The sequence below is a fragment of the Lacerta agilis genome, chromosome 8, assembly GCF_009819535.1.
Source record: "Lacerta agilis isolate rLacAgi1 chromosome 8, rLacAgi1.pri, whole genome shotgun sequence".
Taxonomy (NCBI): domain Eukaryota; kingdom Metazoa; phylum Chordata; class Lepidosauria; order Squamata; family Lacertidae; genus Lacerta; species Lacerta agilis.
In genome coordinates this window covers 81,936,456-81,959,132 of record NC_046319.1, presented here as the reverse complement: position 1 = coordinate 81,959,132, position 22,677 = coordinate 81,936,456, and the positions used below count along the sequence as shown (strand labels likewise).

The following is a 22,677-nucleotide window of genomic DNA, read 5'->3' as shown; positions in this document are numbered from 1 at the left end:
CTTGTCGTACTCCTTTCCCAATTTTGAACCAATCAGTTGTTCCATATCCAGTTCTAACTGTAGCTTCTTGTCCCACATAGAGATTTCTCAGGAGGCAAATGAGGTGATCCGGCATTTGGATTGGAGGTGGGCAAATGTTGTTTCCATTTCCAAAAAGTGTATGGGGCGGGGGGAGAAGACCCAGGCAGCTACAGACCTGTCAGCTTAACATCAATACCAGGAAAGGTCCTAGCACAGAAAAATCAAACAATCGGTCTGTGAGCACTTAGAAAAAGATGCTGTGATAAGAACTAGCATGTTGTTGTTGTTCAGTCGTTCAGTCGTGTCCGATTCTTCGTGACCCCATGGACCAGAGCACGCCAGGCACGCCTATCCTTCACTGCCTCTCACAGTTTGGCCAAACTCATGCCAGTCGCTTCGAGAACACTGTCCATCCATCTCGTCCTCGGTCACCCCCTTCTCCTTGTGCCCTCCATCTTTCCCAACATCAGGGTCTTTTCCAGGGAGTCTTCTCTTCTCATGAGGTGGCCAAAGTACTGGAGCCTCAGCTTCAGGATCTGCCCTTCCAGTGAGCACTCAGGGCTGATTTCTTTAAGGATGAATACGTTTGATCTTTTTGCAGTCCATGGGACTCTCAAGAGTCTCCTCCAGCAACATAATTCAAAAGCATCCATTCTTCGGTGATCAGTCTTCTTTATGGTCCAGCTCTCACTTCCATACATTACTACTGGGAAAACCATAGCTTTGACTATACGGACCTTTGTCGGCAAGGGGATGTCTCTGCTTTTGAAGATGCTGTCTAGGTTTGTCATTGCTTTCCTCCCAAGAAGCAGGCATCTTTTAATTTCATGACTGCTGTCACCATCTGCAGTGATCGTTGAACCCAAGAAAGTGAAATCTCTCACTGCCTCCATTTCTTCCCCTTCTATTTGCCAGGAGGTGATGGGACTCTCCTCTTTCACCCTCATTAAAAGGTTCTTTAATTCCTCCTCACTAGCATGGGCTTCTCAAAAACAAGTCACACCACAGTAATATTTATTTCTCCCCCCCCCCCCCCCGGTAGAGTTACAAGCTTAGTGGACCAGGGGAATGCAGTGGATGTAATGTATCTTGATTATAGTAAGGTTTTCAGCAATACAAAATAAAATAAAAAATTATTTCCAGTAGCACCTTAGAGACCAACTAAATTTGTTCCTGGTATGAGCTTTCGTGTGCATGCACACTTCTTCTTTCAGCAATGCCTCCCATTATATTCTCGCGGAGAAGCTAGTAAAATATGGGCTACGTGATTTTATTGTTAGGTGGAATGGTAGCTGGTTGACTGAGTGAACCCAAAGAGTGCTCACCAATGATTTCTTGTCTTCCTGGAAAGAAGTGACAAGTGTTGCAGGGTACTGTCCGAGGCCTCTTGATTTTCAGCATCTTTATAAATGACTTGCAAGAAGTAATTGAGGGGCTCTAGTGGTCTTAGTAGACTCCAAGTAGACTAACAAGAGTCAACAGTGTGATGCAGCAGCAAAAAAGCTAATGCAATTCTAGATAAACAGAAATCTAGTGTTCAGATCAAGGGAAGTCATAGTATCACTCTGTGGGAATATGTTTTATTTATGTTTATTTATGCTTATGTTTACTGTATCCTTCCACTCTGGAAGGGAAAGTGAAAGTAAGATCCAGCAGGCAATTTACTGTCTGGATCAATCCACAGGGCAAAAAGGCTCCAATTTTGTATTTCAGTTAATCTGCTTCCCGCCCAATTTAGGGCAGCAACAGAGTTGTTATTGGTTGATGTATTGATGATGACGTTGCTTATTATCCTCAATAAAAGGCTGCCGCTCCCTGCTTGGAGTTAGTTAAATTAGTGGTGGAGAACGCGTGGAAAAGCCCAGTGAGAAGAACGTTGCGTGACAAGCCTAGGCAAAGCGAAAGTGAAACCATCCACGCAGGGCAGCTAAAGCCGTTTCCCTCCAGACTGCAGTCTCAGTAGTTTTATTTTCATTTTTGCTTTTAAAGTCTTTTATTTGGCCGTTCAGTTTGGCGTCAGCAAAGAATCCCCACATCACTCTGTTCTGCCTTGGTCAGAACACATCTGGATTACTGTGTCCAGTTCTGTGCACCACAATTTAAGAAGGATGTTGACAACAGGAACGTGTGCAGAGGAGAGCAACAAAGATGATTAAGGATCTGGAAAACGAGCCTTATGAGGAACGGTTGAAGGACCTGGGTATGTTTCGCCTGGGAAAGAGAAGACTCAGAGCAGATATTATAGCCATCTTCAAATATTTGTCAAAGAGCTGTCACATGGAAGAGGGAACAAGCTTGTTTTCTCCTGCTCTGGAGGGTAGGACTCGAACCAATGGCTTCAAATTGACAGCAGAACAGTCCCCCTTGGGTGGTTGTGGGCTCTCCTTCCTTGGAGGTTTCTAAGCAGAGGTTGGATAGCCATCTATCATGGATGCCTTAGCTGACATTCCTGCATTGCAGACAGTTAGACTAGATGACTCTTTGTGCCCCTTCCAATTCTACGATTCTATTCCAGGTCCCATGCGCCAGTAGATTCATCAAGATTTGTGTCTCTCTCTTATTCAAGAAGTCGTCACTCCATCACGGTTCGAGAACTGTAGGTGCGGGTGACATGTGTTATGAGCAACCATCACTTTTCAGTAATCTCAGTGCCAGTTACCTGGAGAGAAGTCATCACCAATGTACAATTAGGTGTTAGTACCAAAGCTAACATTTGGATGTTATTAGGCTGGTAACTGAATCCCCCTGTTCATGCCTACTTTCGGGCTTGTTTCTGTCCTTCTGTTGAAAGGCCCAGCCTGCTTTGAGTCTGATCCTGAACCCTCTAGGATCGGTGCCATCTCTCTTGTACTCTGCCTGTGGCTCCCCCTTTCGTAACTGCGAATGGAAACCTTTTACTTCTCTCTGGGCTCCTCCCTACCACCAACAACGACTTCCGCCCCAGCGGTCTTTCCTTTGCAGCTGTCAAGAGTGTGTGCCTGGCGGTGTTTCGCAAGTGCTGATGTTGAGCAGAGCGTGTCCTAACTCAAGCAAGAGCACAGAGACCTGCACATCCTGTCAGAAGGGCGAGTGGCTGAACCCAGAGCTGCAGCATTTCAGCTGACACGGAGATAAGGCTGGAGAGACCTAAGACAGAATGGTTAGCTGAAACAATTCTTAGCGTGGGTTGGAAACAGTGGGTAGTGGGTGGTGGGTAGATTCTGCGCCACACTTGTGTTGAGCTACTTTGAAAGTTTACTTGTAGAAAATCTATCTGACCTCTTTCCTTGCCACTCAGCCCTTCCTCCTTGTTATTATGCAAAGAAGATTTCCAAAATCTAGTGTTTCTAGCCTTGTCTTGATCCAAAATGCTGCCTCCGTCCTTGAAGCTTTGGCAGAGGGAGTTGTTGTGGCTTGGCCCAAGTTGGAAGCCACATCTCGACAGTTGGCAGACATGAGCTTCCTGTGTGGTGTGTGTGCAAGCCTGAGTGGCAGATCAACCTTTCAAAATGAAGGGACATTCTGGTGTGGCGACGGGCGTGGTGTTTGATATAAGAATGAACGCACTTAAAACAATAGCAAAAAAATATAGATTGTGGATTATGAGAAAAGGTGCTGAGCCTTGTAAGACCCCTTCAGCAATGGGAAGAGCTGCCGAAGGGCGAGACCTTCTCTCAAAGTGCTTGAGAAGAGTTAGGACAAGTTTCTGTTTGGGATAGTTTTCTGTTATAAGAGGCCGTTTGTGAAGAAGTGAGCTGAGATATGGGTGGACAGGTTGCAGGGCCTTGCAGAGAGCTTTGGCTTGGAGACCATCCTGAAGCTCTAATAGAGAGACTCAGAGGTTTCTCCACTGTGGCACCAAACTGTGTTTTGCAAGTGCTTTTAAGCAAGTGTTTTGCAGGGGGAGCTGGGAAAGCTGAGTAATCCAAACAAACCAACACAGAATAAGTATGGGAAGAAAATATGAATCCCTATGACACAAATGTGGGGGGGGGGGGTAAAAAACAAAAGAATCAGCTGGGTGCCTCTCTCCAGCAGAGAGAACCCTCAGTAGCAAAGCTTAAACTCACACAGTTAAGCAGCACTGTGAAGTGTTAGGACTGTAGGCTGTTAAACTTTTTGCATAAGTCTTTTAGCCCTTTTGCAAAGTGCTTCCCTCTTTCTGCCTCTCTTGCAATGAACAGACCACACTGTTAAGTAAGTTTAAAATGTTTTACTAACAAAACATTACAAAGATCATATTCGTGCATTTATCTAAGCAGCAGCAGGAAAGACACAGGCAGAATACTGTTGGGTAGAAAATACAAAAAGATAGCTTCAGACACATGCTCTAAGCTTGGAGCTTGCTTACGCATGTCTTCCTTGAGCAATGGATTCAAACTACAAGAAAGAAGATTCCACCTAAACATTAGGAAGAACTTCCTGACAGTAAGAGCTGTTCAACAGTGGAATTTGCTGCCCAGGAGTGTGGTGGAGTCTCCTTCTTTGGAGGTCTTGAAGCGGAGGCTTGACAGCCATCTGTCAGGCATGCTTTGATGGTGTTTCCTGCTTGGCAGGGGGTTGGACTGGATGGCCCTTGGGGTCTCTTCCAACTCTATGATTCTATGATCCTTGCTCAGTTACATTGTGCAGAGAGGGTGAGAAATGAACAGGAAGAGGAGGCTTCACTTCCTTCCTCAACCCAGTCTAGGAAATGCAGCTCTATTGCCTTAACCCCTTCATGCACTGACTAGCAGGCATGCATGGCTAAGTTTGATTGCAATTTCCCACAATTAGTTCCAGAGTAGATGAGACTATGCCATGGTCTTCAGGGCAATGAAATGACAAGGAGAATGGCCTGCTTGATTGGAGGAGAAAACCCACATTGCTTTTTCCATTGCAGTCAGATTCTCTGGTTGTGTGTGACGTGGACCCAGAGCTGAAGGAGAAACTGAAGAAGTTCCGGTTCCGGAAGGAGACTAACAATGCAGCCATAATGAGTGAGTTTACTATCCTGTATGCCACCTCCCTATTTTCCCCCCCTAAGATTGGGGGCTATGGTATTGTGGCTTGGCACACCTGCCATAGGAACATAGGAAGCTGGAATCAGACCACCTAGCATGGTCAGCTAGCTGACAGCTGTCTAAACTGAGTGACAACGGCTCTTCTGGCTTTCTGGCAGTGTTCTCTCCCAGCACTACTTGGAAACGCGATTGGCGGAGTATAAATACTCCTAAGTAAATAAATGAATAAAAATTGGGATCTTCTGCATACACAGCAGATGCCCTACTACTGAGCTACAGCTCTTCCCCACTCAGTGCAAAAGCAGATGGGTTGCCCCACATCTCACAAGGACGGCAGTCTCCTAAGCAGGCATCGTAAATAGCTTAGTACAAAGTGGTACCTAAATACTGATGCATTTCAAGCCTCTGTGAATGCTTGAATCAGGGAATGCTTTAAAAAAGAAAACAGAAATGAACTCAGTTCTCTGACAATGTGGTGTTTGTCTTTTCTAACCTGAGAAGCCTGAGGCATACCAGCTTGAAATGTGCTGGTGGATCTGGGCACCTTGAATTAAAGCGGCTTTGATGCTGATTGAACTTCTGTTGGCAGCTGCGTAGGCAACCCTTAACTGCAGTTAATCCGGTGTCACTCTGATAAACCGGAAGGGGGTGGGAACAGAGCTGTTGGCTGTAGTCCTTCTGCGCACCATTAGGCCACTGACTTAAGGGCCGTTTCAGTCTCACCAGCAGTTCTCTGGCTCACAACTCCCCAACACCACCACCTGCCCCGCAATGGGGAGCCGAGTAATTTGTGAAGGCGAGGGAGCTTGGGCTTGGCTTTGATGTATTTATTTATTTAGTGCTCTTGTAAAGGTAAAGGGACCCCTGACCATTAGGTCCAGTCGCGGACGACTCTAGGGTTGTGGCGCTCACCTCACTCTATAGGCTGAGGGAGCCGGTGTACAGCTTCCGGATCATGTGGCCAGCATGACTAAGCCGCTTCTGGCGAACCAGAGCAGAGCACGGAAATGCTGTTTACCTTCCTGCCGGAGCGGTACCTATTTATCTACTTGCACTTTGACGTGCTTTCAAACTGCTAGGTTGGCAGGAGCAGGGACCGAGCAACGGGAGCTCACCCCGTCACAGGGATTTGAACCGCCGACCTTCTGATCTTGCTGACAGCGCCACCCACATCCTGCTAGTGCTCTTGTATAATGCTTTAAATCACCAAGTGACCTCAAAGCAGTTTCCATACCAACAAATAAAACAAAATCATTAAAAATTCACGGGACACAATTAAAATATCAATAACGAAACCACAAAAGATGAGTGCTATAATGCAGAACAGACTCAAGGCACAAAACAGTCTAACCTATGGCCTCTGGAAGCTGGAGAAAAACAAACAACTTTTCACTAAGCAGCAGCAAAGACGCACCAGTATCACGGGAACATAAGGATATAGGACGCTGCCTCATACCAAGTCAGGCCATCAGACAGATTTCAGGACAGATGAGAGAAAGTCCTTCAATCTTCCTTCACGCAGCGTATACCGGTAGTTAAACAGTGCAACTCCCTCCCACAGGAGGCACTGACGGCCACCAAACTATAAAGGTAAAGGTAAAGGACCCCTGACAGTTAAGTCCAGTCGCAGATGACTCTGGGGTTGCGGCGCTCATCTCGCTTTACAGGCCGAGGGAGCCGGCGTTTGTCCACAGACAGTTTTTCCGGGTCATGTGGCCAGCATGACTAAGCCGCTTCTGGCGCAACAGAACACCGAAACCAGAGCAGCTCACGGAAACGCCGTTTGCCTTCCCGCCAGAGTGGTACCTATTTATCTACTTGCACTTTTTGGCGTGCTTTTGAACTGCTGGGTTGGCAGGAGCCGGGACCGAGCAACGGGAGCTCACCCCGTCATTGCGGGGATTCGAACCGCCGACCTTCTGATCGGCAAGCCCAAGAGGCTCAGTGGTTTAGACCACAGCGCCACCCGCGTCCTTAGCCACCAATCTAGATGGCTTTAAAAGAGGATTGGACAAATTCATGGAGGAGAATGATGTATGTGGCTATTATCCAAGGTGGCTGTGCTCTGCCTCCAGCTGCAGGCAGCAATGCTTCTGAGTCCCCCGATTCCTGGAAACCACAGGAGGGGAGGGGAGAGGGCTCTTGTGCTCAAATCCTGCTTGCGGGTTTTCCATAATGTGAATCTGGCTTGGCCTGTGTAACTAGATGGGTCCTTGGCCTTGTTGCGGAAATTATGGGGGGGGGGGTCACCCAAGCAAAGTCTCCTCCCGAGCAAACTCATTGGGGTATGGAGTGATGCCCTTAAGGGAACCCATCTCTCCGCCATGATCCAGTAGGTGAGAGACCATGTGCACAGGGAAATGCCTCAGCAGGTAATCTCTGGGTGCTTCAGGAAGCCACTGGGCTAATATCCCTCAGCTGGAATCCCATTGTTCTCTCCCAGATAAGTGCTCAAGGTATCCTTGCCAATACTTAACACCCATTCACATCTGCTCAGGGCTATCTCCCTGATGTTGCTCTGTTTTCCCCATATGCTAATCTTGTCTTTCCTATATGTCAATCATGTATAACCCTTCCGTTTCGTGATGTAGTGATGATGTTTCCAAACTGTATTCTGGGATATGATAGGAGTTTTTAAAAGTTCTTGCAACGCTGCTCTGGGTGTGCAGTTTTGACTGTAACGTATTGCGCAATAATAAACCCTGTCTTGTCCTTGCTCCAGTGGCTGGACTTCTTTTATTTAACTCCGCAGAAACCAGTGGGCTTATCCCCAAGGGCCAGGTGCCTGGGCAATTCCACACCTGGGATTTTCCGTTTACAGTCTGATCCAGCAGGCTTCTCTTATGTCCATCTATCTCAGTATTTTCTACAGTGATTGGCAGTGGTTCTCCAAGGAACCTCTGCATGCAAGGTGGATCTTTCTAACAAGGGAGGTGAAATCCCCTTACTAGGTTTTTGTCTCCTCTCTCCTTAGTGAAGGTAGACAAAGACAGTCAACTGGTGGTGCTGGAGGAAGAATTTCAGGTATGTAAAACCTTTCCACTTCTTTTTTCTATTTAAAATGAGAATAATTCCTCCTGCTTTTTTTTTTTTTAAAGCACCCTGATTCAGGTCAAGTTTTAAAAAGTACCCCACATTCAAATTCAGAACAAAATAGAAAATTCTTTCCAGTAGCACCTTAGAGACCAACTGAGTTTGTTCTTGGTATGAGCTTTCGTGTGCATGCACACTTCTTCAGAATTTTCTATTTTGTTTCGACTATGGCAGACCAACACGGCTACCCACCTGTAACTCAAATTCAGAAGCTGCAAAAGAAGGCTGATAGGCTTCAGCTTGAAGCAACACAAAGGTGTTTTAATACCGTATTGGCCCGTATATGAGCCGCACCTTTAAAATTGAAGAGGGAGGGGGGGAAAGGGGGAACCCCCCCCCAAATATAAGCCACTCCCTTCCTCACTGCTCCACACTCCTGGCGCTGTTTGCCCTGTGCTCTTGGCTGCATACTGTAAGGTCGCAAATATAAGCTGCACTTTAACTTTTCATGGTCAGAATTTTTTTTGGGGGGGGGGATGCGGCTTATATTCAGGATAATACGGTATATGTGTGCAGCCTTCCCCAACCTGGTGCCTTCCAGAGTCCAAACATTTTGGACTTCAGTGTGCTGGCTGAGGCTGATGGGAGTTGTGGTCCGAAACATCTGGAAGGCACCGGGTTGAGGAAGGCTGGTGTACATGGCAGGTGTTCTGCCGTGCAGACCAGAGCAAATGGCTCCAGGTGACTCATATATAGAATCATAGAGTTGGAAGAGACCACAAGGGCCATCCAGTCCAACCCCCTGCCAAGCGCACAGTGCAGGGAAAGGTTAAGCAACCCTCCGAGGTCACACGCAGGCTTACACGGACTGAGGAAAGTTCTCCCTAGCTACCAAGTGTCAGTTAGATTCTGACTGTGGGCTTCAGATTTCATCGCAACACTTATCTAATCGTTTACCTGCAGTGTTCGTAAGCCGTATAAAAACAGCAGATTCCCCCCCCCCAAAAAGCCAGTAAGTGATTGAGCTGCAGACTTTGTTGTGACTATAGAGTGAAGGCATTACAGAGTGGGTTTTTTTTCCCCCTGGAGAAAAGCGCAATTGTCTCCACTACAGACAAATGTAAAGCTTGAACAAGCTCCTCTGCCCAATCATAGTCTTGTTGTTGGGAGGAGGTGGAAAGCAGGGATGCTGAACACTAAGCAAAGACAGTGCAGAAGCAGAACCCTGCTTTTTTATATTGCAGGGGAGTGGAAATGTAATCAACCGGTTCTCTCACAGATACATGTGTGTGTGCACACACTTGCTTTTCACTTCACTTCACTTCAGCCTGCGACAGCCACTGAATTCCCAACTCTTCCAGCAACTGCCTGGAATCTGACATGGAGCGACATCCCCCTTTCCCCCAAAGAAATTGCATCAGCTCCTCCATTCCACCTTCCTGCATTCCTGACATAAATTTTGTCGGTACATTACAAATTACGAGGCTGGGTTAAAAGCAAATTGAATTTCAGATCAAGTTTAATATCTCAGGGGAGCGATGTGCTGATGGCGTCATTTGCTTTCATATTTAATTCAACACGTTATGCAAGAACCCTCACACGCGTTAGCGAAATGTTAATCAAATGGCAGCGCGGAATATCCACTCCGCTGAGTTTTAGGGAAGCAGAAAAACTAGCGGTGGGTGTTTCAAGGGAAGCTCTCTTCCCATTTCTTAAAATATGAAACGACTGGCAAGCTTTGCTTGTCAAAATGGAAGCCCAGATGCACACACTTTCCAGACAGGAACTGATGCATAATAACATTCCTCTGAAATAATCCAGGATGGTCGTATCCTGGGAATGCAAGCTTCTAAACAGAGTCAGCTTGTTAGGTGACCCTAGAGCCACAGTTTGCTGAAAACAACGGACTGGAGGGTGAGTTTGTCCAAATGTTAATTAGTGTGCCGTTCTCAGTTTACATCACGTAGTTTTTGTGCCTGCTGGGCTTCCAGATGGTTGCTGTTTTGGGGTAGGATCCTGTGACGTCATGACAAAACCAGGGTGCTCAATTACAGTTGACTTGGCACCTTTGCACAGCCAACTCCATCCCTCCCCCTCGGCCCCCAAACCAGACTTTTTGCGATAAGGAAAGTTAAAGAGAATTGCGTGGGATAACAATTGCTTGGTGCAGCTATACTTGCCCCACAAACAAATCAGAACAACCACTCAATAAATAGTGTAACGGAAAATCCCAGGTGTGGAACTGCCCAGCCACCTGGCCCTTAGGGATAAGCCCACTGGTTTCTGCGGAGTTAAATAAAAGACGTCCAGCCACTGGAGCAAGGACAAGACGGGGTTTATTGTGCAATAGGTTACAGTCAAACTGCACACCCAGAGCAGCGTTACAAGAACTTTTTAAAACTCCTATCATATCCCAGAATACAGTTTGGAAACATCATTACTACATCATCACTACATCACGAAAGGGAAGGGTTATGCATGACTGACATATAGGAAAAACAGGAAAAACAAGATTAGCATATGGGGGAAACAGCAATATCAGGGAGATAGCCCTGAGCCAATGTGAATGGGTGTTAAGTATTGGCAAGGATACCTTGAGCACTTATCTGGGAGAGAACAATGGGATTCCAGCTGAGGGATATTAGCCCAGTGGCTTCCTGAAGCACCCAGAGATTACCTGCTGAGGCATCTCCCTGTGTAAGTGGTCTCTCGCCTACTGCATCATGGCAGAGAGATGGGCATCACTCCATACCCCAAATGAGTTTACTCAGGAGGAGACTTTGCTTAGGTGACCCCCCCATAATTTCCGTAACAATAGCCAACTTCATTAAACCTTCCTGCACCCTTTGTGTGAACAAATAAGGATGAATAAAGCTCAATCAACAGGCCACCAACAAGTGACTTTTCCCTTAGCTTTTCAGGCTCCTTTACATCCACCTTCCAGCCTTGCCCTCCCTCTCGCTGCTCTTGAGCACCATAGTCTGCAATCTCACACATCAGGAGTGTGGAACCTGTTGCTCTCTAGAATGTGCTGGGCTTAAATGCCTACCAGCCCCAGTTAGCACAGCTGGGGTTGGGGGTGGTGGGAGATGTAGCCCTGCAAACATCAGGAGGGCCACAGGTTTCCCCATCCCTGCTACCGGTATATGCATTTATCTGGAAATAAATTGAATTCAATGGGATTTCTGAGTGTGCATGCATAGGATTATTCACAAGGCTGGTGAAGGAGGGCCAGCTTCTGCACCTTTAACAAGAGGACTTCCAGTCGCCTCCTTGTGCCACCTGCTTCAATTTCTTCCCATTGGTACATGGTGCCCAAGACTCTGCTGCATCAAAGGACACAGCAGTCTTGAACAGGAAGGCTGTCGATCCTTCCAGCCATCTTGTTTGTGCAAATGTGGCAGCAAGCTCTGCTTAATTCTGCTCCTTTGCCAGTTCATTACAGGGCTTGTGGTGCCTGCTTGGCTGCAGCAAAGAGGATTAGATAATGGGCTAATTCAGATGAAAAGAACTTGTGAGCCCTTCCTCCCTTTAGCAGCACAGATGAAAAAGGCAGTGGGAAGCGGCAGTCTTCGGTGAGGAAGGCGGGGCATGCTCCTTCCTTTTCCTCCAATCCCTAAGCCCAGTTTCAAACCCACTGAGGACACCTTGCGGGACCATTCCCCTTCCATACACCCAGATAGAGGACAGAAACCTCTCAGCCACCACTGAGCCATACACCTTTGTGCAATGTCAGAAGTGACAAGCAAATTTCAGCATCACGGGGAGGGGGGGGGGAGGAATCCGGTTGCAGCTGCCTGGAATGCTGGGTGGGAGCAAGGGCTGAGCAGAGTGCCACCCTTGGCATTCGATGCAAGACATTGGAATGTCACCTGTCACCTGCACACACCTTTCAACCTGCGCACAGGCAAAGCTTCCGAGCTCCACCCTTGACAGGGAATAGCCAGTTACAGGTAGGTAACCGTGTTGGTCTGCCATAGTCAAAACAAAATAAAAAATTCCTTCCAAGTAGCACCTTAGAGACCAACTTAGTTTGTTCTTGGTATGAGCTTTCGTGTGCATGCACACTTCTTCACAAAAGCTCATACCAAGAACAAACTTGTTGTTGTTGTTCAGTCGTGTCCGACTCTTCGTGACCCCATGGACCAGAGTACGCCAGGCACGCCTATCCTTCACTGCCTCTCGCAGTTTGGCCAAACTCATGTTAGTAGCTTCAAGAACACTGTCCAACCATCTCATCCTCTGTCGTCCCCTTCTCCTTGTGCCCTCCATCTTTCCCAACATCAGGGTCTTTTCTAGGGATTCTTCTCTTCTCATGAGGTGGCCAAAGTACTGGAGCCTCAACTTCAGGATCTGTCCTTCTAGTGAGTACTCAGGGCTGATTTCTTTGAGAATGGATAGGTTTGATCTTCTTGCAGTCCACGGGACTCTCAAGAGTCTCCTCCAGCACCATAATTCAAAAGCATCAATTCTACGGCGATCAGCCTTCTTTGAACAAACTTAGTTGGTCTCTAAGGTGCTACTGGAAGGATTTTTTTTATTTTTTATTTTGTTTTAGGGAATAGCCAGAGAGCAATGGCGGAGGAGATGTTGTACTGCATAGACCTGGATTCAGATCCCTACTCTTCTGCAAAGCTCATTGAACACTACCCCCCTGGGCTTTTCCAGATGACCTATTTATTCAGCATTCATCCTTAAGTATCTTATTGTCTCCGAAGGGTTTATATGCACTTGATTGTAATAAAACCTCAAAGAGGTGCTGACAGAAAGATTAAAGCAATAAAATTATCAGTAACAAATAGTTAAAAACCACTATTTGAACCATTCCAAACAGAATTGAAATCAGCAATAAGGTAAAAGCCAGATTAAAACAAACGCCAGCATTCTCTTTGTCCGGATAGGCTTGCTTAAACAAAAAATGTTTAATTGTTTGGCACCTGTTTTGGCAGGCGCCAAAATGAGTACAGCGAAGGCACCTGCCTGGTGCCTTCCAAAGTGTGGGTGCCACACTAAAATATCAATGTATTAGAAGTGCAGAATGAGTATTATGTAACACTTGTAACAGTGCCAGTTCCTCGGATCCATAGGTGCCAACTCCCTGGGGCCCTGAGTGCCTGAGCACTCACAAATTCCCCATGAAGGGGCCAGACACCCACAAATTTGGGTGCCAGGGCCATGTGCTCTACATGGCACCCACGGCCCCAGGCACCCACAGTTGTGGGGCTAAGCTGGCACTCCTACATGGATCAAAGAGCTCAGGTGGGCACATACAGGATAAAGTGTGCATGGAGAAGTGTCTGAAAAAGTGTGCATGCACACGAAAGCTCATACCAAGAACAAACTTAGTTGGTCTCTAAGGTGCTACTGGAAGGATTTATTTATTTATTTATTTTCCTCTGAAGGAGTGGGTATGTAACTTGCGGGTCCTTCTGGATCCATTGCTGTCACTTGAGGCTCAGGTGGCCTCAGTGGCGTGGAGTGCCTTCCATCAGCTTCAGCTGGTGGCCCGTCTGCGCCCTTATCTGGATGGGGATAGCCCAACTTCTGTAGTCTATGCTCTAGGTTAGATTCCTGCGATGCATTATACTTGGGGGCTGCTTCTGAAGAGTTCGGAAACTTCAGCTAGTGCAGAATGTGGCAGCCTGGTTGCTCACTGGGGCAAGATGGACTGAGCATATCACACCGATCCTGGCTCCGACTGCCCTGGCTGCTGATTAGTTTCTGGGCCCGATTAAAAGTGCTGGTTTTGATCTATAAGGCCTTAAACGACTCAGGACTGCAATGCTTCAAGAACTGCCTTTCCTTATGTGAACCAACCCCATACCCTGCAATCATCATCTGAGCCCCTTCTTCGTGTGCCTCCAAAACAGGTCTGGAGGGTGGTAAAATGAGAAGGGGCCTTTTCAGCGGTGGCTCCCTGCTTGTGGAGTGTTCTCCCCATGGAGGCTCACCTGGCGCCATCATTACATATCTTTAGGCGCCAGGCTGAAGTGTCTTGCTTCAACCAGGCCTTGGGCTGATTGACATTCACCCTGATAGGCTTGTGGGGAGTTTATTTCCCTTCCTGTTAATCACTCACTCATCCTAAACTATTCAATTTGCCCATCACTTTCCAAATTGCAAACATCCCTTCCTACGCAGCTGCTCCCCTTGGGAAGACCCTCGTCTACAAAACTGATGCCTCTTTTTGTGGTCTTCTTTAGGACATCTCTCCAGAGGAGCTGAGGAGCGAACTGCCAGAACGCCAGCCTCGATATCCTAGTGTTGTTTGAGTGTGTTTGGGGGGGGGGGGCAACCTGATTTGGGCCATACACATTTCCATACTCAGCTATAGTTTTGAGGTGGCCAGAGAAAGGGTTCCCAACGGATTTCGGGACAGGCAATCGGAAGCCTAGTTAATTTATAGAATTTTCTGCCAGAAGGTTCTGTGATGGATGGGATGAGGGACAAATGCGATTCCTTTCGCATTCAAAAGCATAATGCCCTGTTTGAGGCGAGGCGACCAGAACACAGTATTCCCAGCGTGGTTGCATGATATAATTCACATGCAGCTGGAGCAGGAACCAAAAGGCCAGTCCTGGGTGACTTGGGGCCTTTTTCACACATGGTATGGACACAAACCTTTTACGACTGGGCTGTCAGCAGCTACTAGCTGCGATGGCTCTGCTCTGCCTCCAGAGTCGGAGGTGGCAAGGCCTCTGAAGACCAGTTGCTGGGAACCACAGGAGGGGAGAGTTGCTCTTGCGCTCATGCTCTGCTCCCTGGATTCCCACAGGTGACCACGCTGAGAACAGGGTGCTGGATTAGACGGGCCATTATGCTACATTCTTAGGACAGGAAGTAGCCCAGTTCCTACTGGGAAAAGGAGAGAGAGCAAAAAGAAAACATTGGGGAATGAGATTTGTGGGTTTCCGCATTCAGGGAGCTCCAGAGCCTAAGGTGTCACCACAGAGGAAGCTCTCTTCCGCCCCTTTGCCAGTTGGAGACAAGCTGGTCCAGTTCCTCCCCCATAGCTGTCAACTTTCGGATCTGAAAATAAGGGATTAGCAGCCTCACCACGGCAGTGGTGGGCGGAGCCAGAAGCAAAAGTGGGCGGAGCAGACAGTCCGGAAGGCCCCGAGGGACGGTGCAGGCAGCTAGCAGCCCCGTGCCTCCAGGCTCAAACCGGAACCAGAGGATAGCTCACTTGGTTAGCGCATGGTGCCGATGCTCTTTCTCTCCACCCTGCCGAGCAGGGCGGGCAGGCAGGCAGGCAAGCAAGCAGTCCCTCCGGCGAGCAGAGGAGGGCGAAGCAGGCCAGCCCACCCACCCGCCGGGTGAGAGGCGCGCCCGGCCCCTGGAAGCGCTGCCGGTTCCGGTGCAGCAGCCAGCCAGGGAGGAGAGAGAGAGAGAGAGCGCTTGGCCGGGCTGCCGACGGAGCGCTCCCCCTAGCAGCTTCTCGTTCGCTCTCCTGACTCTCCTGCTCCGCTTGCAGCCGAGGGAAGCACCGACGGCTTGTCTCTCCTCCCCCCGGGCATTCCCAGCCCTCCTCCACCTCCACACAACCCGGGAATATACGGGTTTTTGAGGCATCCGGGAGAGGAGCGGGAAACACGTGTAAAAACGGGGGAATCCTGGCCAATACGGGATACTTGACAGCTATGTCCTCCCCCAATATCTACCTTGCCATGAGACACCCAGTTGCTTCCTTGACTGTGTCTGTGTGTGTTTACATTTGTAGTTTACAGCTATAAATACGTCCACGATGATGGCCGGGTCTCATACCCTCTCTGCTTCATCTTCTCCAGCCCAGTCGGTGAGAACCAGCGACTTCCTCAACTGAGGGTGACCAGGGGGTGGGATTCTCGGCTTCCTGTCCAAAGAGTTGAGCTTGGTGTCTGCCGAGAACAAATGCGAAGCTTTGAGGGCGGTGGCAGGGGGGCCTGTAGGGTTCGGTTCTGAGTTGGTGCAGCGCCAGAGGGCCAGGTCTCAGGCCCCTGGGCCACCCCGTAACAACAGCCAAGCTGATGGGCATTGTAACCCAAAAGGTTCTGGACGGTGCCAGGTTGGGGGAAGCTACTGGCATTACTGTGACAATGGCCGTGTTCACACCATGCATTTTTAATAAAAGTTGTTACTAAAATTTGTAAGTTAGGACGAAAAGGGGAAACTTTTACACAGAAACAATAGGAAACCTTGGGGGGGGGGAATGCACTAAAAAAATATGTAACATGAGGTTGAGCAGGAGGAGGTGAAGAAGCAATGGCCATATTTCTCACGTGAGTGGGCATTTCCTTAAATTTAAGAATTCACGTGCAGGTTTGCCAAATGAAAAATTAAAGGAATGAGACAACGAAGGGATAGCTCAGTCATGGGTTCGAGCCCCGCACTGGGCAAAAGATTCCTGCGTTGCGGGGGGGTTGGACTACATCATCCTCATGGTCCTTTCCAACTCTATGGTTCTATGGTCATAGGTTCCCTCGCTTCCTAGTTTGTTGTAGTCCACGAGAAACACAAAGATAAAGAGCATCCATCTACCTAAACATACTTTCGCAAAGTCCACACCTTGGAACAAACAGGATGGACCATACGGCCACGGGCTTCTTCATTTTGAAATAAAACCATGCCATATTGCAAAACCATCGGCACGGAGAGTTGTCAGGAGACCCCGATTTCCATCCCAGAGTTAAAGTTCCCAGAGCGGTTTAATACTTAACCCTTCTTTGCAGGGAACAGAATTGCAGTTCTGGGAGGACAACAGGGGGCTCCTCTTGGCACCCTCAAAAAGAAACTACAGCTCTCAGAAATTCTCTGGGGGAAATCATGCCTGTTTAAAGTTGTATAATGGTGCTTCAAATGTACGATGTGAACACGGCCAATGTCTTTGAACATTCCAAAGTGCTATAAAAAGATGTGATTTGAATGATTGAATGCTAATCATTTGTTAGCTTTTTTCCCCCACACCCCACTGGTGGAAAAACCCAACAAATCCCACTTCTGTTGCAGAGAGATAAGGCAGTGCCTTGGGTTCAAGTCCCAACATCGTAGCCATAGCAGGAACTTGTTTTGTGGCCTTGGGGAAGTCCGCCTCTCTCCACCTCAGCCAGTCCTTAACTCCCTGACCTGCTGTGGATCACACACAGCCCATTGTCAAGGAGATAATGAACAGTAATTGCAACTAAAGGATCTGCCCTCTCCTTTCCTATCCCAGGGTGCAAGCCGGAGCAGCAGATGATGTATGCCGGGAGCAAAAACAGGCTGGTGCAGGCAGCTGAGCTCACCAAGGTATTCCAGACACACATCTTACCTCTGGTTTTGTCCCTGATCGTCTTGGCATTGTTTTTGGCCTCTCTTGCTGCCAGAAACACCCCCCTCCCTGGCCTCTTGGGATTCTAGACAGCAGCCTGGTTGCCTGGCGCAACCCGGAGAACATGCATGTAACCTTAAACCCCCAGGCGATGTGGAAGAGGATGAGGCAACTGTGCTTTCTCTCTTACGTATTCCTTTTCCCATACCCCCATGCCTATATGTGGCTTTTTGGTCTTGGGCAGCGAGACCAATGCAGTTCTGGGCTGCATCAATAGGAGTATAGCATCTAGATCAAGGGAACTAATAGTACCACTGTATTCCGCTCTGGTCAGACCTCACCTGGAATACTGTGTCCAGTTCTGGGCACCACAGTTCAAGAAGGATACTGACAAGCTGGAACAAGTCCAGAGGAGGGCAACCAAAATGGTCCAAGGCCTGGAAACGATGCCTTATGAGGAACGGCTTAGGGAGCTGGGTATGTTTAGCCTGGAGAAGAGAAGGTTAAGGGGTGATATGATAGCCATGTTCAAATATATAAAAGGATGTCCTATAGAGGAGGGAGAAAGGTTGTTTTCTGCTGCTCCAGAGAAGCGGACACAGGGCAATGGATTCAAACTACAAGAAAGAAGATTCCACCTAAACATTAGGAAGAACCTCCTGACAGTAAGAGCTGTTGGACAGTGGAATTTGCTGCCAAGGAGTGTGGTGGAGTCTCCTTCTTTGGAGGTCTTGAAGCGGAGGCTTGACAGCCATCTGTCAGGAATGCTTGGATGGTGTTTCCTGCTTGGCAGGGGGTTGGACTGGATGGCCCTTGGGGTCTCTTCCAACACTAGGATTCTATGATTCTTGTTTTGGGTGCCAGAACCGGGGTTCAATTACTAGATCAGGCGTAGGCAAACTAAGACCCGGGGGCCGGATCTGACCCAGTCGCCTTCTAAATCCGGCCCGCAGACGTTCCGGGAATCAGCGTGTCTTTACATGTGTAGAATGTGTGCTTTTATTTAAAATGCATCTCTGGGTTATTTGTGGGGCATAGGAATTCGTTCATTTTCCCCTTCAAAATATAGTCCGACTCACCACATGGTCTGAGGGACGGCTGAAAAAGGTTGCCGACCCCTGTCCTAGGCAAACCCCCAAAGCCGAGGAGAGAGAGACTGCCACGTCTTTCAAAATGTGCAATATATTAAATAATAAAACCATCACAGGGAAGTACCTTAGCCCAGTATCTGCTTTGCATGCAGAAGTCGTAGAAACATAGAATTGTAGAGCTAGAAGGGACTCCCGAGGGTCATCTAGTCCAACCCCACCCCCCTGTAATGCAGAAATCACAGGCCCAGGTTCAGCTCCCAGCTTCTCTGAGTAGGACTGGGATGGAGACCTCTGTCTGAAGCCCGGAAAAGCCGCTGTTACTCAGCATTGACATTACTGAGTTAGACCAATGGTCGGACTGGGTGTAAGGTAGAATTATGTCCCTACTCTGCCTCAGCCAGCTCCTTAGCTACATGGGAAAGGCAGGGAAGGAGGCTTGGCCACATTCTCAGCCTAGGCAGACCGCCTTCTCCACCTGACTGATGCTCTGTTCCCCCCCCCCCCCCCAGGTCTTTGAGATTCGGTCCACAGACGACCTGACGGAGCAATGGCTCAAAGAGCGCCTGGCCTTTTTCCGCTGATTGGTAGGGTAATCCTGGAGGGCTGGACCTTCAGTAAACTCCCCACTCATAGCAGGCCCTGTAGTCTAACTCCCCCACCCCCCACCCCATTTCACCCTAGAGATACCACTGCACTGCACAGTGGGTGTATGTGGAATAGAGGGGAATGTCGCTGACCTACTGTCTCCGTGACCAGAGCCACTGGCTTTCCCCTGCAGAGAAATTAAAATGAAATAAAGCCATTGGACCTAATTCTTCTTTCCTTCTTTCATTGCGCTGAGCCTGTGTTCTTTATGCTTGAATTGTGATCTTTTTTTGGGGGGGGGGTGGACATCTGGCCGCTAGCTACCCTTGGGGCTCCTCCAGGATCATTGAGCATTTATGCTGATTTGCTTGCACAAAGCTTACCCAGGGGTTGGACAATGCCTGGTTTTCGATTGAGCATTTGTTCTGATTTCCTCGCAGGGAGGTTATACAACAATGAGCATTTGTCTTCGTTGCATCCTTACTTGCTTGTGTGGAGGTTATATGTTTCCCTGTTCACCAGTCATTCAGCTTACACTTTTAGTGCATTTTAAAAAAAAATTAGGTATGAGCACTTTAATCCATTGCACGTACCTAAATTTTTGGTATGCAACTGAATGCCTCCCACATAATACTGGCAGGTTTATCTCGTTTTGTTCATGTGCACACCACACATTAAAGCACATTATTTATAACAGTCATGGCTTCCCCTAAAGAATCGCAGCTGACCCCTTAGAGCTGCAGTTCACAGCACTCTTAATAAACTACACTTCCCAGGATCCTTTGGGGCGGAGCCATGTGCCTCAAATGCATTTTAAATGTAGCTTGCGTTTCTCCCCCACTACAGTGCAACCTTTCGCCACCTGGTGGCGCCTTCTGTCCATCAGATGGGTGCCGGGTGGGACAGCCAGATGTTTCCTGTCAAGTTCTATTATATCAGGGGTCGCCAGGATTTCAATATGAGGTCTCACGTCTCGAATAGCTGGGGAGATGGATGGTTTCCGCAAGTGCAGCTTTTCAAATTGCAGAAGGGCTGTGGCGGCAGAAGCTGCACACCTGCTGAGAGGATTTCACCACAGGCTTGCCACATCGTTACAGAAGCATCAAAGCAGTTGCTACAGCGCTAAGGCGCCACCTTATCGCCACCCACCCAAATCTCTGTCTTACTTGATGTATTTTCTGCCCCGTGCAGTGGTAAGACAGAAAGTGCTTTTTAGAAGCTGTGTAATGAAATGGTCCTACACATATCAGTTTGTGTTGTGTGATTGTCCTCACAGCGGCTAAATTAGGTGACTGCATGGCCAAAGTGCTGGGAAAAAGCAAATACATCTCCTTCTCGTGACTTTGTGGTTAATTCATGTGTTACTTTAAACCACCAGAGGGCATGATTTTGTCTAGTAATCTAGCCAGCTCTCGCTTGTAACCTCTCTATCTAAGCTAGCTTCAACCCTAAAACAGGAGCCATTATGTTTGCTGTTCTCTCTGGAGAAGATGTCATCTCCACTCATTCTGGTAAATAGTTCCTGCATGAATAAAGCCTTTGAACCCCAGAAACTGGAAGTAATCATTCCAACCTAATTCGCCCAAACTGCAAGATCTGATGACGCAAAGTAGGTCCAGAAAAAGGCAACTGAAAGAACAACTACATTTTAAACATACCTTTTAAAAAAGCATGCTTTGAACTGTCCCAGTTCCTCCCCACCACCTGAAAAAGTGGCTGCTTGGACCATCTGATCTGGATCAGGGCTGCGTTGAGGGGTGTGTGAAAGCCTTTCTGCCCTGCATGATCCTCCCCCCTCCAGTCACCCCCCAGCTGCTCTGGGCCCCTAAAGGTGCTATTTCCAATAACTTCTTCTTGGTTAGACTTGGCTAGGCAGCCATCCATTCTGCCTGAGCCTGCTCCGTCTGGCTCCAAACCTGGAAGGGCTCCCTCCGCTTGCCTGCTTCCCTCTTTCTTAGTCTTGTGGGACTTACCCATAGCTCTCAGTCCCAGGTCTCATCCTGCTCCCTGCACCTTATGCCTGCTTAGCAAAATGGTCCAAGGCCTGGAAACGATGCCTTATGAGGAACGGCTTAGGGAGCTGGGTATGTTTAGCCTGGAGAAGAGAAGGTTAAAGGGTGATATGATAGCCATGTTCAAATATATAAAAGGATGTCCTATAGAGGAGGGAGAAAGGTTGTTTTCTGCTGCTCCAGAGAAGCGGACACGGGGCAATGGATTCAAACTACAAGAAAGAAGATTCCACCTAAACATTAGGAAGAACTTCCTGACAGTAAGAGCTGTTGGACAGTGGGATTTGCTGCCAAGGAGTGTGGTGGAGTCTCCTTCTTTGGAGGTCTTGAAGCGGAGGCTTGACAGCCATCTGTCAGGAATGCTTTGATGGTGTTTCCTGCTTGGCAAGGGGTTGGACTGGATGGCCCTTGGGGGTCTCTTCCAACTCTAGGATTCTAGGATTGTCTATGATTCTATCTTGGCGACACCTTCCAGTCGTGCCGTGAAGCCGAAAGCCGATAGGACAAATAAAAAGGAAAACACTTTCTTTTATTTCATGCGCCATTAATTCAGGGAATTCATCGCTGCAAGATGTGGCTGTGGCAACAAGCGTAGATTGGGCCTATTCATAGAGGTGCCAAGGTCTCTCAATGGCCATTAACCTTGATGGCTAAGTTTAGACACACATTCCCTTTCGTTAAGGAACCGTGCGCTGCTCAAAAGCTTCCGAGGGACATCTCATTGACCACTGCACCGAGGATGCGCGGCGGACCAGGCCACCAGTTTCTCCTGGAAATGAGGAGAGGATCGGGGGGGGGGGGGTGAGAAGGGAAGAGAGCAAAGAAGATGAGTCGAAGGAGAAAGATTTTAAGGAGAAATATGAGACTGGTGAGAGATATTAAACCACTGTAGTGCTATTACTACCCCCCAAAAGATGGGAGACGGATTGTCCCTGGCAGCGAAACACAGCATTTCGGAGATATATCACCCCCTGGAGACCTCCACGAGGGAGAGCGATGGCCCCCCGAGGGATTCATATCCTCCAGAGATCGGGGGGTAATTATTGCTTCGTTTATATAGATGGAACGAGCTTCCCTCCATCTACCCGCCAAATTAATCTGGGAGGCGATTAAGCAGACTGCCATGGGTAGTGCTTTTTGCTGAGAGGTTTGCTCTCCGAAGGACAAAAGGATGGAAGAGGAGAAAGGGGGGTGGGGTGGGTATGATTGTGTGCAAGTAACATTGATCTGCGGTCTGGCCGATCAGCCGTTGGGTGAGGACCTGAGCTGACGACTTGCTCCAGCAGGAAACTGGGTCTGGATACTTGCACGCTGTTCACAAGCTTTACCGCCTTCGCCCGAGGGAAAGAAGACCTCGGAGACATGGAGCACAGCTTCTGAAAGCCATTTGGGTTGCTAAAAGCTGGGAATCATAGAATCATAGACCAGTGTTTTTCAACCACTGTTCCGCGGCACACTAGTGTGCTGCGAGATGTTGCCGTGGGAAAAATTGACAAATTCAAGAGAATTACTTTATATATAGTCAATATAGGCACAGAGTTAAAATTTTTAACATTTTCTAATGGTGGTGTGCCTCGTGATTTTTTTCATGAAACAAGTGTGCCTTTGCCCAAAAAAGGTTGAAAAACACTGTCATAGAGTCATTGAGTTGGAAGAGACCCCAAGGG

The 22,677-nt window shown here is 48.2% G+C and overlaps 1 protein-coding gene across 1 annotated transcript; it reads left to right on the top strand.

Moving 5' to 3' along the window:
- Window positions 1–2,753: 2,753 nt before the first annotated feature.
- GMFG (glia maturation factor gamma) lies at window positions 2,754–19,072 on the top strand. Its single transcript, XM_033158598.1, has 7 exons — window positions 2,754–3,160; window positions 4,883–4,979; window positions 7,978–8,027; window positions 14,240–14,289; window positions 15,749–15,831; window positions 17,227–17,300; window positions 18,923–19,072. The coding sequence occupies exons 1-7, from the start codon at window positions 3,158–3,160 to the stop codon at window positions 18,992–18,994; spliced, it is 429 nt and encodes a 142-aa protein (XP_033014489.1). The 5' UTR covers window positions 2,754–3,157; the 3' UTR covers window positions 18,995–19,072.
- Window positions 19,073–22,677: the final 3,605 nt, after the last annotated feature.

Bases quoted from the DNA above. Each gene is read 5' to 3' on its own strand.
- GMFG (XM_033158598.1), top strand. The intron at 8,028-14,239 runs GTATGTAAAACC...GGTCTTCTTTAG, and splicing joins TGCTGGAGGAAGAATTTCAG to GACATCTCTCCAGAGGAGCT. The intron at 15,832-17,226 runs GTGAGAACCAGC...TTCCTATCCCAG, and splicing joins CATCTTCTCCAGCCCAGTCG to GGTGCAAGCCGGAGCAGCAG.